This window comes from Mercenaria mercenaria, chromosome 16 (assembly GCF_021730395.1).
Source record: "Mercenaria mercenaria strain notata chromosome 16, MADL_Memer_1, whole genome shotgun sequence".
Taxonomy (NCBI): domain Eukaryota; kingdom Metazoa; phylum Mollusca; class Bivalvia; order Venerida; family Veneridae; genus Mercenaria; species Mercenaria mercenaria.
Genome location: NC_069376.1, coordinates 16,450,582 through 16,464,993, shown reverse-complemented (window position 1 = coordinate 16,464,993; position 14,412 = coordinate 16,450,582). Strand labels below are relative to the sequence as shown.

The 14,412-nt window shown below is 34.6% G+C and overlaps 1 protein-coding gene across 1 annotated transcript; it reads left to right on the top strand.

Annotated features, from left to right (window-relative positions):
• Positions 1–8,760: 8,760 nt before the first annotated feature.
• Positions 8,761–14,113, top strand: LOC123540671 (squidulin-like). The gene is made up of 6 exons (XM_045325890.2): positions 8,761–9,114; positions 9,989–10,080; positions 10,358–10,501; positions 11,676–11,807; positions 12,747–12,860; positions 13,623–14,113. The coding sequence occupies exons 2-6, from the start codon at positions 10,026–10,028 to the stop codon at positions 13,655–13,657; spliced, it is 480 nt and encodes a 159-aa protein (XP_045181825.2). The 5' UTR covers positions 8,761–9,114; positions 9,989–10,025; the 3' UTR covers positions 13,658–14,113.
• The last annotated feature ends 299 nt before the right edge of the window (positions 14,114–14,412 follow it).

Here is a 14,412-nt window from a genome sequence, read left to right as displayed (position 1 = left end):
TAGATCGAGTATTATACATTCAGATAACCAAAATTTGACTGAAAATGTTTTGTGCATACACTTTTCTGGAGGAGAAACTTTGTTGTTTTTTATTATAATTGTTATTTTAGATATAAACCATATCTATAAAGAATGCGTTTTCGATCTATAGTTTCATAGCGTTGACGTTACTGCTAGACTACAAGTTGAAAGTTGATTTGGTACTCATCTTCCTACTTTTTATTTATTTTATTCACAGACCTTAATGCGTTAGCTGCTACTTCATGAAATATTGAAAATAAAACATATCAGAAAGTTGTGTTGCGTTACGATAACTCTTGTACGACTGTAGACATTCCGGGTTCAAACGCGAACGATCTTTTTGTTTATTTGACACAGATTAACCATCTGAATCGGCCCTAATGCTATTGTACGGAGATACAGAAATTCCCCCGAATATTTCGCGAGTGACAAATTATTTTCAAGCTTTAATGGTGACGGAATACCGCGGATGTCTATCGTGGCGTTGAATAATGCACGGGCGGGCTGCTTTGAACAACCGATCTTGTCCATGCCAGCATGTTTTGCTTTTTGTTAAGCAAAAATAATATAGGTAAATGTATTGGGGATGAATGGTGGCATATTTCTGCATCCGCTTAAGCATATAGTGTTAGCGAAAGTCGTGAAAATTTAAACACTTTTCATGAAAAGAAACACTTGTTCTAAGCGAAAAAAAAACAACATCACGATAGTGCCAACTACTGCATACGATAAACAGAAATCATAAAGGGAGTTTAAAAAATACGTTAATTTAGTAACCTATTTGAATGTTATAATTACAAATAGTATAAGTTTTAGACACTCTTAGGGGTGACGGTTAGGGATTGGGGTGGATATAACATACTTCATTCCGTAGAGGGGACTATTGAGTTATCTATATGCAGTACAGGGCACTATTATAATTTATAGTTTTGATAACCAGATAATATTTTCACGAACATGTTCTCTTAATTTCACAAAAGTTTATTCAAATTTTCGTGAAAAGTATTTTTTTTTCGCGCCAGTTCATACACTTTTCATGAGCATTTTATGATTATCGTTTGCAGAAATATGCCACCATAGGGATAACATAGGGGAAACTACTGCTATAAAGACTAACTAAAATCAGCTCAAGAACAATCGCTATTATCTTTTAATATGACATATTGAATTGTCAGGATGTTTAAATGCATAAATATTCTAAACTCATATCCATGGTTTATATATATCATTCTCTGAAGCAGTGGTCTCTTCTCACAGTAAAGAGTAACTTTAAGCAGAAAAACACACCCTCTCCACCGCAAAATTCCCACAGTACATTTCCACAGTACATTTCCCACTGCCTATAGGATTTTTTTTTGACATGACCATTTATTACATATTCCTATAGAAGGATAGCAAAAGTCATCAGAAGATAATCTGGTAGCATAGAACGCAACAATGCAAAATAATAGACAAATATTTAATTCAGTCTTCTCATGAGAGGTATAGAGAATAATAGGTTAGTGCCGTAGATGAGAAAGTTTATCTGGCGAGGTGGAGGAGGTTATCGGGTGAGCCGAAGGCGAACCTGATAACGTCCGGAGCCGAGCCAGATAAACTTTCTCCATCTTAGGCACTAACCTATTATTCTATTTATCTTGTCATTACTTCATTTTCCGATATTTGGCAATTTATTTTACAAAAATAAGTGTGCGACAACCGTTTTAACGACGTCATATTCGTAATTACGTCACTTATATAATGACGTAATCACCGACAAAATCGCAATAACTTCTTCGTTTTTTAATAAAAGGTCATTATTTGACCACTCATTTTCTTAGTTCGGACATTTCCAACACAATGGTGATGGTTTCAATGCAAAATTTCTTATGACAACAGTATCGATCATAAGGTCACATGATCAACTGACCGTATATCACTGGTCACGTGTCAACTGACGGTATATCAAGAAAGATATACGACACCCTGATATCGGGTCGAAAATACTGCAAGTGACAGGATAAAATGAAATATGTAGCGCTCCTAACACTCCACTTGCGCCGAATAATAATGTCTTAAAATTAGCGTGAAATGTCCGGTTCTCTTTAATCATGGTCAAATATCTCAAAAATAAGCACGCAGACCTATACATTTAATTTCACCAAATTATAGGTCATGTGTTTATTTACAACTGTGAGAAGTTTCACCAAAATATACATTGTGAAAAAAATTCTATCCGCGAAATGTTATGAAAGTTTTGATTTTCCCATTTACTCCCATTATGAAATATTGCGTGAGATCCAAATTTTTCAAATCGGTCCAGCAAAAAATCAAGCACACGACCCTATCTTTTTTATCTGCTGAATTTTTCCGATATATTCTGAAGTTTTGAAAAATCAGAGTTTAATCAAATTCGACATTGTAGAAAAGATTTCAATCCAAACAGAACTACCTTAAGGTAATGAACTCGTAATGATAATTGGAAATTTCTGTTTGTTTTACAGATTCTCCTTATGAAGATTTCGGAATTTTCCATATGCGATTTTGGTTTTCTCCGTGTGCGATTTCAGTATTCTCCGTAGGCGATTTTGGTATTCTTCGTAGGCGATTTTGGTATTCTCCAACTGTGATTTCTGTATTCTCCATATGCGATTTTGGTTTTCTCCGTGTGCGATTTTTGTATTCTCCGTAGGCGATTTTGGAATTCTCCGTAGGCGATTTTGGAATTCTTCGTAGGCGATTTTGGTATTCTCCAACTGTGATTTCTGTATTCTCTGTATGCGATTTCGGTTTTCCCCGTATTTGATTTCAATATTCTCCGTAGGCGATTTTGGTATTCTTCGTAGGCGACTTTGGTATTCTTCGTAGGCGACTTTGGTTTTCTCCAAATGTGATTTCTGTATTCTCCGTATGCGATTTTGTTTTCTCTGTATGTGATTTCTGTTCTCCATATGTCATTTTGGTATTCTCCGTATAGCATTTCAGCATTCTCCATATGTGATTTTGGTTTTCTCCATATGTGATTTCTGTATTTTCGGTAGTCGATTTCGGTATTCTTCTTATGAGATTTTGGTTTTCTCCGCATGCAATTTTAGTATTCTCCCTATGTGATTTCAGTATTATCGGTATATGATATTGGTTTTCTTCGTATGGAATTCCGGCACTCTCTGTATGTAACTTTAGTATTCTCTGTATGCAATTCCGGCATTCTCTGTATGCAATTCCGACATTCTCAGTATGCAACTTTGGTATTCTCTGTATGCAATTCCGGCATTCTCTGTATGCAACTTTGGTATTCTCTGTATGCAATTCCGGCATTCTCCGTATGCAACTTTGGTATTCTCTGTATGCATTTTCGGTATTCTCCGTATGTGATTTTGGTTTTCTTCGTATGGAAGCTCGGTATTCTAAATATGTGAGTTTGGAATTCTCCATATGTGATTTTGGTATTCTCCGTATGCGATTTCGGTATTCTCTGTATGTGATTTTGGCTTTCTCTATATGCGATTTCGGTAGTTCTCAGTATGCGATTTCGGTATTCTTCGTATGTAATTTTGGTATTCTCCATATGTGATTTCGGTAATTCTCCGTAAGTGATTTTGGTATTCTCTGTATGTGATTTTGGTATTCTCTGTATGTGATTTTGGTATTCTCTGTTTGTAGCTTTGGTATTCTCAATATGTGATTTTGGTATTCTCTATATGTGATTTCATTATTCTCCTGTGATTTTGGTAATCTCTGTTTGTGACTTTGGTATTCTCCATATGTGATTTTGGTATTCCCTATATGTGCTTTCATTATTCTCCGGTGATTTTGGTTATCTCAGTTTGTGATTTTGGTAATTCTCCGTATGCGAGTTTGGTATTCTCTGTATGTGATTTTGGTTTTCTCTATATGTGATTTCATTCTTCTCCGGTGATTTTGGTATTCTCTGTTTGTGACTTTGATATTCTCCATTTGTGACTTTGGTATTCTCCATATGTTATTTCGATAATCCTCCGTATGCGATTTTGGTATTCTCTGTATGTGATTTCGGTTATTCTCCGTATGCGATTTTGGTATTCTCTGTATGTGATTTCGATTATTCTCCGTATGCGATTTTGGTATTCTCTGTATGCGACTTTGGTATTCTCTGTATGTTATTTCGGTATTCTCGATATGCGATTTTGATATTCTCTGTATGTAATTTTGGTATTCTCCATTTGTTATTTCTGTATTCTCCGTATGCGATTTTGGTATTTTCTGTATGTTATTTTGGTATTCTCCGTTTGTGATTTTGGTAATTCTTCGTACGTGATTTTGGTATTTTCTGTATGTGATTTTGGTATTCTCTGTATGTAATTTTGGTATTCTCCGTTTGTGATTTTGGTAATTCTCCGTATGTGATTTTGGTATTTTCTGTATGCGACTTTGGTATTCTCTGTATGTTATTTCGGTATTCTCGATATGCGATTTTGATATTCTCTGTATGTAATTTTGGTATTCTCCATTTGTGATTTCTGTATTCTCCATATGCAATTTTGGTATTTTCTGTATGTGATTTTGGTATTCTCCGTTTGTGATTTTGGTAATTCTCCGTATTAGATTTTGGTATTCTCTGTATGCGACTTTGGTATTCTCTGTATGTTATTTCGGTATTCTCGATATGCGATTTTGATATTCTCTGTATGTAATTTTGGTATTCTCCATTTGTTATTTCTGTATTCTCCATATGCGATTTTGGTATTTTCTGTATGTGATTTTGGTATTCTCCGTTTGTGATTTTGGTAATTCTCCGTATTAGATTTTGGTATTTTCTGTATGTGATTTTGGTATTCTATGTGATTTTGGTATTCTCCGTTTGTGATTTTGGTAATTCTCCGTATGTGATTTTGGTATTTTCTGTATGTGATTTTGGTATTCTCTGTATGTGATTTTGGTATTCTCCATTTTTGATTTCGTTATTCTCCGTATGCGATTTTGGTATTCTCTGTATGTGATTTTGGTTTTCTCTGTATGTGATTTTGGTATTCTCCGTTTGTAATTTTGGAAATTCTCCGTATGCGATTTTGGTATTCTCTGTATGTAATTTCTCAATATGCGATTTTGATATTTTCTGTATGTAATTTTGGTATTCTCCATTTGTGATTTCGGTATTCTCCGTATGCGATTTTGGTATTCTCCATATCCAATTTTGGTATTCTCTGTATGTGATTTTGGTATTCTCTGTATTTGAGTTTGGTATTCTCCGTATGCGATTTTGGTATTCTCCGTATGTGATTTTGGCTTTCTCTGTATGTGATTTTGGTATTCTCCGTTTGTGATTTTGGTATTCTTCGTAAACGACTTCGTTTTCTCCGTATGTGATTTCGGTATTTTAGTATGTGATTTCAGTATTCTTTGTTTGTGATTTCGGTAATCTCCGTCAGCGACTTCGGTATTCTCGATCCGTACGCGATTTCGATATTTTTCGTATGTGATTTCAGTAGTTTTACGTATGTGATTTCAGTATTCTCCATTTGTGATTTTGGTATTCTCCGAAAGCGACTTCGGTATTCTCCGTATGTGATTTCAGTAGTTTTACGTATGTGACTTCAGTATTCTCCATTTGTAATTTTGGTATTCTCCGTAAGCGACTTCGGTATTTTCCGTATGTGATTTCGGTATTCTTCACATGCAGTTTTGGTATTCTCCAAAGGCGGATTCGGCATTCTCCGTATATGATTTCGGCATTCCTCGTATGCAAATTCGGTATTCTCCATTTGTTTCGAAAAAAAGGAATTTTCAACTAGGGCCGAAGGATCCAACGTATACGGAGGATATGTAAGCGCACAGATATTGCCGATTGTTATTATGGGTCTGCTACCTTAATTTTTGAAAGGGTCTTACCCACACATTTTATGCAAAAAATAAAATGTGTGGGTCGGACCCTTTCAAAAATTAAGGTAGCAGACCCATAATAACAATCGGCAAAAAATAATTTCTCTAAAAAATTCCATAAAAATTGAACACTCTGAAAGTGACTGGTGGTACAAACTTATAGACAAAATTGATACATCCGATTTTCGTCCAGGCCTTTTTCTACTAAATAATGGATCCCTAGCACTTCTGATGGGACTATATTTTAGGTTCATTGAGCGTAAATAAACTAAGGAGTTCATTTTATTTCAAATAAGTACACATGATCATGACATTAAGTCATTCGGTTTATTCTATGACGTGAGTTGTTTATATTTAGACATACAAAAGATGTGGGTATGAGATAACTGTGTTTGTTGTAGTTATGTACTAATCACATAACGGAATACAGTCTCCTACAAAAATTGAACCTGCTTTGACAATATATTTGTCAAAATGTATGGTTTGTTAAAACTGCTGTCTAATTCGCCAGTTCTATGACGTTTTTTTTTTTCAATGTCATTCTATAGGTCATCAGTACGAAAGGGCGCTTGTGCCATGTGCGTTTTATTTATCAACTTGAAAATTGCTTTTCAACGTTGCAAAGATTTTTTTTTTGCCTTCACTGAAAGTACCGCTCTTAGGCGTAAAAAATGTTCGTTTCCGGTATCCCGACCTACCCTTAATTTTTGGCCCGATCCTAAATGTTTTATGGCCTTAAGTTTTTCATCTTTTTGACAGAAAGTTGCAAAAGTGCACTATTTATGCTTTAAACATGTTTAGTGATGTTAGAAATTAACTTACTGATGCTCTAAAGGCATAACCCCCTTGTTTTTATTCAATTTTGGCACAAAAATAAATTCTGAAAAGTCTCCCTTAATAAAAAAAAAAAAAACGTTTTTCCGACCTACCTACAGGGCCCACACTGGGCTGGAAAAAGTTGGAGCCACCTTTTTTCTCGGGAACGGTAGGGAGGGTGCTGGAGAGGTTTCCCTTCCCGCGGCGCGTTGAAAATTTTTGTTACTTCCCATAAGGAAATGGTGATATTCTAGCTATATAGGGGGACCTTTGAATTAAAGTGGGTATACCTCTAAAGCAAGTTTTGTATTTTAAAATGTTGTTGGATGTTTGAAGCAACCTGTCTGAAATATTTTTCCATTACAGCTTCTTTTTGTTGTGGGCCTACTATGTAAATGCATGGCCCGGGGGCTGTGTTTTTGGTGCTCTGTGCTTCCGATAAATCTACCCTTACCTATTATCTTAGAACTGTGTTGGTAACTGATACAGGATTACATTTCAAATCCGTTCCTATCTTTTAAAGACATTCAAAAAACATGGCAAACACCTTTACTAATTACTTACTAAGATCACAGACACGGGTCCAGTGTATTTTTTTTCTTTTGTTTAATATAAAAAAACATTTTTTCACACAAATATGCTTTCTATATGTTAGCCAAATGAAAAAAAAAAGGATGACAAAAATCCGGTCACAGTGTCATGTATGATATTGTGACCGGATTTTTTGTCATCATTTTTTTTTTCATTTGACTAACATATAAAAAGTATATTTGTGTGAAAAAAAAGGATTTTTATATTAAACAAAAAATACACTGGACCCGTGCCTGTGACTAAGATACTGCCTGACGGTGGCGACAACGTTAAAAAATTCATCAAACCATTCATTATTTTGCCGATTTATTTATTAATTATTTGATCCATGGAAATTAAAGGCATCAATCATTTAATCTGCCGTAATGACAACAAAACAAAAAGATTATTTTAACCCGAAAATTGGTTGCTAATTGATTGCAAATTGCGTCTTCTCGCGTGTCAAGATGTTTATTACACATTGTTATATGTAAAGTGAACGCAGACTGGGTAGTACTATCCCGAAATAAGTTAATTTTACAAGGTAAAATTATCGGAACCAGTCAACTGTTTTTTTAACATAATTTCTCGGAGGTTACGATTTAAAACGTCTGAAACAAAATGGCGGTCCAAATTACGAAGATTTTTACATTTTCGCCACTCGCGATTTTTCTTCGCCACTTTCATCGCAGATTCGCCAAATGGCTCGAGTGGCGAACGACAGCGTGGGCCCTGACCTACCCTAATTTTTTTGAGCATGTTACCGGCAACAAAGAGTTTTTAGGCCTCTTTTCAATTAAGATATCCTGTTGGTTTTTTTTTTTTACAAGAATCTAACAACTGTTTGAACCAAAATAAAAAAAAATGTCCAAAATAAAATTCATAGATTTTTTATGATATATACAGAACTAGTCAGAATATAATGAAAAATTTATAATTTCCTATTACCAGCCACTGAGTTTATAAACGATAATATCGTGGTTTAAATTACGACTTGATTACCAAAAAGGGATAAAATTGTTCAGGCAGCCATTCGGTAGAGCACCCTGGGTCCCGAGTACGAGCCCTGGACTGACTGCAGATTTTTTGTCACCCTGTGACATGCAAAATGTTTACTACAAACTTTGCATTTTTTATACAGTCTGTTAAAAATGGATTAAAAACTCCTGTTACAGGCTATGTGAAATAAACAGTAACGGGATAGTATCTAAATTGATTAACGGGTGTCAATTAACTTACAGTGTGCCGGCGATGTCATTTCAAACATCTAGTACTCGATTAATAGTTAGATTTACCTTCAAAAACCATTGACTGACGTATGAGATACAAGTATAGATTAATTAACAAAGGGTTTATCTCATTAACAGTGGGACAGACTGTAAATAATGCGCTCCTATTCTAACTGGTGGTATATCTTTTTAGATCATCGTTTTTGCACTGTATCAAATTACGAAACACAGTTTTTTGTGATAAATATATATATAAGCAACTGTTTGATAAAAGCTATATATTATAAAACTGATTTAGACGTTCGACAGTTGAATAGTTCATACCGACGTTAACTTTGACACAGTCAAAAGAACTGTTGTATATTTTTTTATGAAAAAAAAATTCTTAATATTGTTTAACAAGCCACTGAGTGGTTAACTTAGGTAGCATCGTATTTTATCGTAGAGTACCATAAATTGAGACGGATTCATTTACTTATTACTATTGAAATTGCGTAGTTAGAAAAATCTTTGATTATCTTTTACGCGCACACGTAAAGCCATTCATAGTGAACTCTTAGTAGAATATAGGATAAATAAAGAAAAAAAGGAAAGTGGATAATAAAACAGTAACACAGAAATTGGGCACAACAAACAAAAGGTAATAGATATTTTGTCGTCTTATTTGATCTGCAAGAAGTATATATTGTCTAATTGTATATTATTTGGAAAATGTGTATATAGTTAAAGCATATTTATAACTGCAACCGGATACAATCATATTTTTGTTAAAAATTATATAAAAACATAAAGAATGTATAAACTGTCAAACATGAATCACACACTACAGATTCCCGCTGTCTCAAAATACAGATACCCGCTGTCTCAAAATACCGATAACCGCTGTTACAAACTACCGATAACCACTGTTACAAACTACAGATAACCGTTGTACAAAGTACCGATAACCGCTGTTACAAGCTACCGATAACCGCTGTTACAAACTACAGATAACCGCTGTTACAAACTACAGATAACCGCTGTAACAAGCTACCGATAAACGCTGTTACAAAATAACGATAACCGCTGTTACAAACTACCGATAACCGCTGTTACAAACTACCGATAATCGCTGTTACAAACTACCGATAACCGCTGTTATAAATTACCGATAACCACTGTCACAAACTATCGATAACCGCTGTTACAAGCTACCGATGACCACTGTTACAAACTACCGATAACCGCTGTTACAAACTACAGATAACCGCTGTTACAAACTACAGATAACCGCTATCTCACACTACAAATTCCCGCTTTCTCACACTAGTTACAAAAAACCGCTATCTCGCAATACAGATACCCGCTATTTTACTCTAGAAATACCCACTATATCACTGTGTATATCACACTAGAGATATCGACTATCACGCACTAAAGATGCTCCCTTTCATACACTACAAATACCCGCTCAGATACTTTTGAAAAGAGAAGCGACCATGCGGAATCATTCAATTGTTTTCTTACTGTTTTAGTAAGGTTGCAGTCAACAACAGCTCGTAGAAATAAATCATGGAAGAAGCAATGCGTCACACAGGCGAAACACTGACAAAGTCACAAGTAAAAAGTAAGACAATCGCAGTATTAATAAATTTTGTAATTAAAGTTAATTTAAATCGATACATAAATGGAGATATGTGAAAACTGATAAATGTCAGTGGTGTTCATCTGTTGACAGAATACAACAAATGCATCGGCCTATTTGACCAGAAGTTAAAACTTGAAGTCAAAGTATATCATATGAAAATAAAAGAATAAAAATCTGCAACAATTTTAACGACTAATGTACAGTTGTACATCTAGCTTTAGGAGCAATAATAAAAATACCTACATTTCTGTTGCAGCGCTAAAAGATGTGTTCAATGTGATAGATTTGAATCATGACGGAAGGATATCGGAGTCAGAGCTTAAAAGGGCTTGCAAGCAACTCGGTATACTTTTAACAAAGGAGGAGCTGATCGAAATAATGAGCGAAGCCGACACAGATGGTTTGTTTTCTGTATTAATTTTCTAGTTTCTTTTGTAAAACGTGTTTTGTTAGGTTTTACAACAATAAGGTGACCCGCAATAATAGCTGGCTATCCGTTGAGATTACATACCATCGTAAACTGTCGGCTTTCTTCTGTCATAAGGTTAAAAGGCACTAAATATCCACGCTGTTATTTTATGTAAAAGAAAGGGTATATCTGTTGTTGTTTTTTTTTATCAACCTTTTCAGCCTATCACTTCTTGTGAAGCTACCCTTGTCTTGAAAGTTTGTAATAAAAATACATGAACATAATGCAAGAAAACCATGACCATTTTACTGAAACATATGATATTACCCGCAAATATTGCGTAGGTAGACATCAGGAAATGCCTACTTTCATTTTCATTTTTCCCAGCAGTTTAAACACACATTTGAAACGTACAATGTTGCTTAAGTCATCCACAGACATTCCTCTCTACAAACAAGCATCAAAAACGCTTAAAAGTGGCATGAAAAGAACTTTTACGGGAGCGAAAAAATGCACTTTTTACTAATATGGACTACGACGGTGGAATTTCCGGAAAATTACTACCATCGTACCTATAAAATAAAATTGCTTTTCCATAACAACCGAAGAATGCCGAAATCGCAAAACAGAGATTACGTAATCCAACGGATATTGCTAATTGCCACCACGGGTCCACTACCTTATTATCGTACTACACACGATCAAAATTGTTTAACAGAAGACATGAATACAAACTTGAATACAAACCAACACAAATATCAAAATAGAAACACAAAATCAAGATGGATGCAGATATCAAGAATTAGTCAAAGAGACATTTTTCGATAGTCAGGTTTTTTTTTATATTTCTGACAGATATCTGTTAGAGGCTTTTAAGACAATGCATTTTATTTATGTATTAAGATTAGATATTGTTTTAAGGTACTGCACTCGTACTGGTATTCGGTAATTTCTGTGCAATTACGTATTCTTGTATGGCCGTTTGGCAATCATCGGCAATCTTCGGACAATATCATAGCTCATACGAGCACCTAGTTTTCCGTTCATACCGGAGAGTGATGAAATCGGATGCGTAGAATACGTGATTGAACGGAAATATCCGATTTCCATTATGGGTTAACTACCTTAAATAAAATGAAATATCATAAAAACTCATCTGTTTCAGGCAATGGGTATATAGAATATAAAGAATTTGAAAAACTAGTAGGGCACCAACTAGTTATTGCAAATTACAAAAACAAACAATTAAGAAAGGCATTTGAAAACTTCGACAAGGACGGAGATGGGTACATAACAGGTAAGTGTTATGTGTGTAGGCATACCTATCTTACTGGTTATTTATCATTAATAATTCTTTAATATGTCTGGGGAATGAGGAACGGTTAATGATTCTACATGGCGGGTGTTTTAAAATTCCTAGCTCCGTACTTCTGGTAAGGCTAAAACATAAATGCCAGATTAAAAAGTCGGCCAGACGCGCGGCTGTCATCCATCCACTTTTTTCAAGTGAAAATTAGGGAAATAGGTGGTGGTTGGCAGACACATTCCACACCACCTGGGTATGCATCTATGTTCGTACTATACATATATGCTACGAAATTGGATTTAAAAAATATCAAATGGATGAACGGCAGAGTTCAAAGTGAGGCCCGGTTAGGCTATTTTTGGGTGATTTGGCCGATTTTCACTACATTTGGCGTGGAAAGCGACAGGTGCATAGGACCAGAGAGTCGACTATATGTTGTCTATGGTATCTGCAATGGTCCATAGTAGTTTCAAAGAAAAATAAGCAAAAACGAGATTTCTATGGATATTTCAACACTGGTACCCACACGTCAATGTGGAATTCGCAAATCTGCACTCCACTGCCACCTTTTTATTATGCCGGGCACTTGGGTAGAACCACGGATTTTCCGCATGCAGTCTGGATTATTATCAAATGAAAGAATTCAACAACCAAGACGAAATTTCGAACCCCCCACACTGGGATGAGGGGCATACGGTTTCAATTAATGGGAGCTATAAAGTTTTACTTAAGATTCAAGTTTCCATTCACTACTGAAAGATCTGCATGAAGTCATGATAACAGTGAAACATGAACGTTTGGAACAAATTTGAAAAAAAAAACTCACGTTTTTACAATGTTGAGTCGGACTTCTGTTATGAGAATGTTTTCAGGTGGTTAAGGGGTTGCTTACTAACCTTTGGCTGATATTTGTCTTACTGTTTAATATAGCAACAGAAATCAAGCAAGTTTTTCAAGAATCTGGTGTTGAATTAGACGACGATGAAATAGCAGAGCTAGTTGCTGAAGCTGATGAAAACGGGGATGGTGTTATAAGTTTTGAAGGTCCGTTCAGTACTTACTTCATATTTACGATTGAACATAAAAGTTTTCAAATGTGAACGCTAAAGTAGTATTATTTCATTTCATGGAGAAGTAAGAAAATGATATTTTCCAGTAAACATGAAGAGTACCAAAATCTTGAACCGATAAAGATAAAAATTAAAACTTCCTGAACACTTCCACTGAGCTTCTGGTATAAACCAAAGAGCTCTCCAAAAGGTCGCTTCATTATTTGATTTGAAAATGAGCCTAAATTTAAAGACTAACTGAAAGTGTTTACCAAAATAACGTAACATTCATTCCGTATTAACTATTATAAGGTGTATCTAGATACACCTGTGAGAACGTTGAGCTTGAAACTATCTGTTTGTATCATCATTTGGCCCGCTATACCACAGACCGGAAATCGTAAAATAAGCCCAAAATTATTAACTCAGTTTTCGCGCATAAATGATTTCAAAATTGAACACTAAACTGAATACAACTGTTTATGTCACTTTGTCTTGAAAAATATTGCTTCATGTAGTTTTTTTTTTTTTTTGTTGTTGTTTTCTTTTTGAGTTAAGAAAGTATATAAAAACTCTTATCGAAAACGTCTGCCAAGCAATCCAAATTTTAGAAAGAAACAGGAAGAACTAAGATATAATATCATCTGTAATATAAATGCTACTAATTAATGGTACCTTATATTAAGACAGCAGTTGCTGTATTAAAGCGTTTGGCAGTTTTTTCCACTAAATAATGATTTTTGTTATCTCTTTTCAGAATTTGTGAGTACTGTGTGTGAAAAGGACTGGTGACATAGATACACCAATACTAGTCAACATAGTAAAAACGGTGCTGCAATACATACTATTTTAAAAACAACAACAACCGATGAATAATATGTTTGGATTTCTGTATGCTCACAGGGAAAATAAACACTAAATATTTTTATATATTGACCTTCATGGTGACAACAAACTAATTGAGTTTTGAATACTTTTCTTCAAAACGAGAAACTACTACAATGTCGTAGAAAAATAAATCCAGATAAATATCCACAAATAGTTGCCTATGATATCATAGTCCTTAATCAGTGAATTGTTCACATAAGATAATGTCTTGGGTTCCAGCTAGACAAGGGAATTAACACTGTAGATTTGTATTGATACTTTTGTTTGATTTATTCCCCTTTAAGTAATGAAGAGGAAATAATACTGTGATACCGTTAATTGATATAACCTAGATAAAAAAGGATATATGTTTCATTTTTTTTTTCAAATAAATGATTCTGACTTCTGTTGCTAACATTGATATATTTTATATGAAGTTAAACAAAGCCTCTCAGATCAGTTCGTTTCGAACTTGAGTAGTGGAAGAAGAGGCTCAGTCAAGGGAAACTGATCGATTTTATTTTCAAACACATGCAGATTGCAGTATATGAATTACGAGATTCATCGAGCATAGGTTAGAAATAGAATTAAACCGAATAGATCAGAACAGAACAAACATTTTTATTTGGTAAATACAGATTACAAAACATACATTTTGTAATAACATGGGAAAAAAAATA

What these genes read in the sequence shown, in the direction of transcription:
- LOC123540671 (XM_045325890.2), top strand. Translation starts at nt 10,026, where the DNA reads ATGGAAGAAGCAATGCGTCACACAGGCGAAACACTGACAAAGTCACAA. An exon ending in GACAAAGTCACAAGTAAAAA is followed by an intron (nt 10,081 to 10,357) that starts GTAAGACAATCG and finishes TTTCTGTTGCAG; the next exon opens with CGCTAAAAGATGTGTTCAAT. An exon ending in TGGTGTTATAAGTTTTGAAG is followed by an intron (nt 12,861 to 13,622) that starts GTCCGTTCAGTA and finishes ATCTCTTTTCAG; the next exon opens with AATTTGTGAGTACTGTGTGT.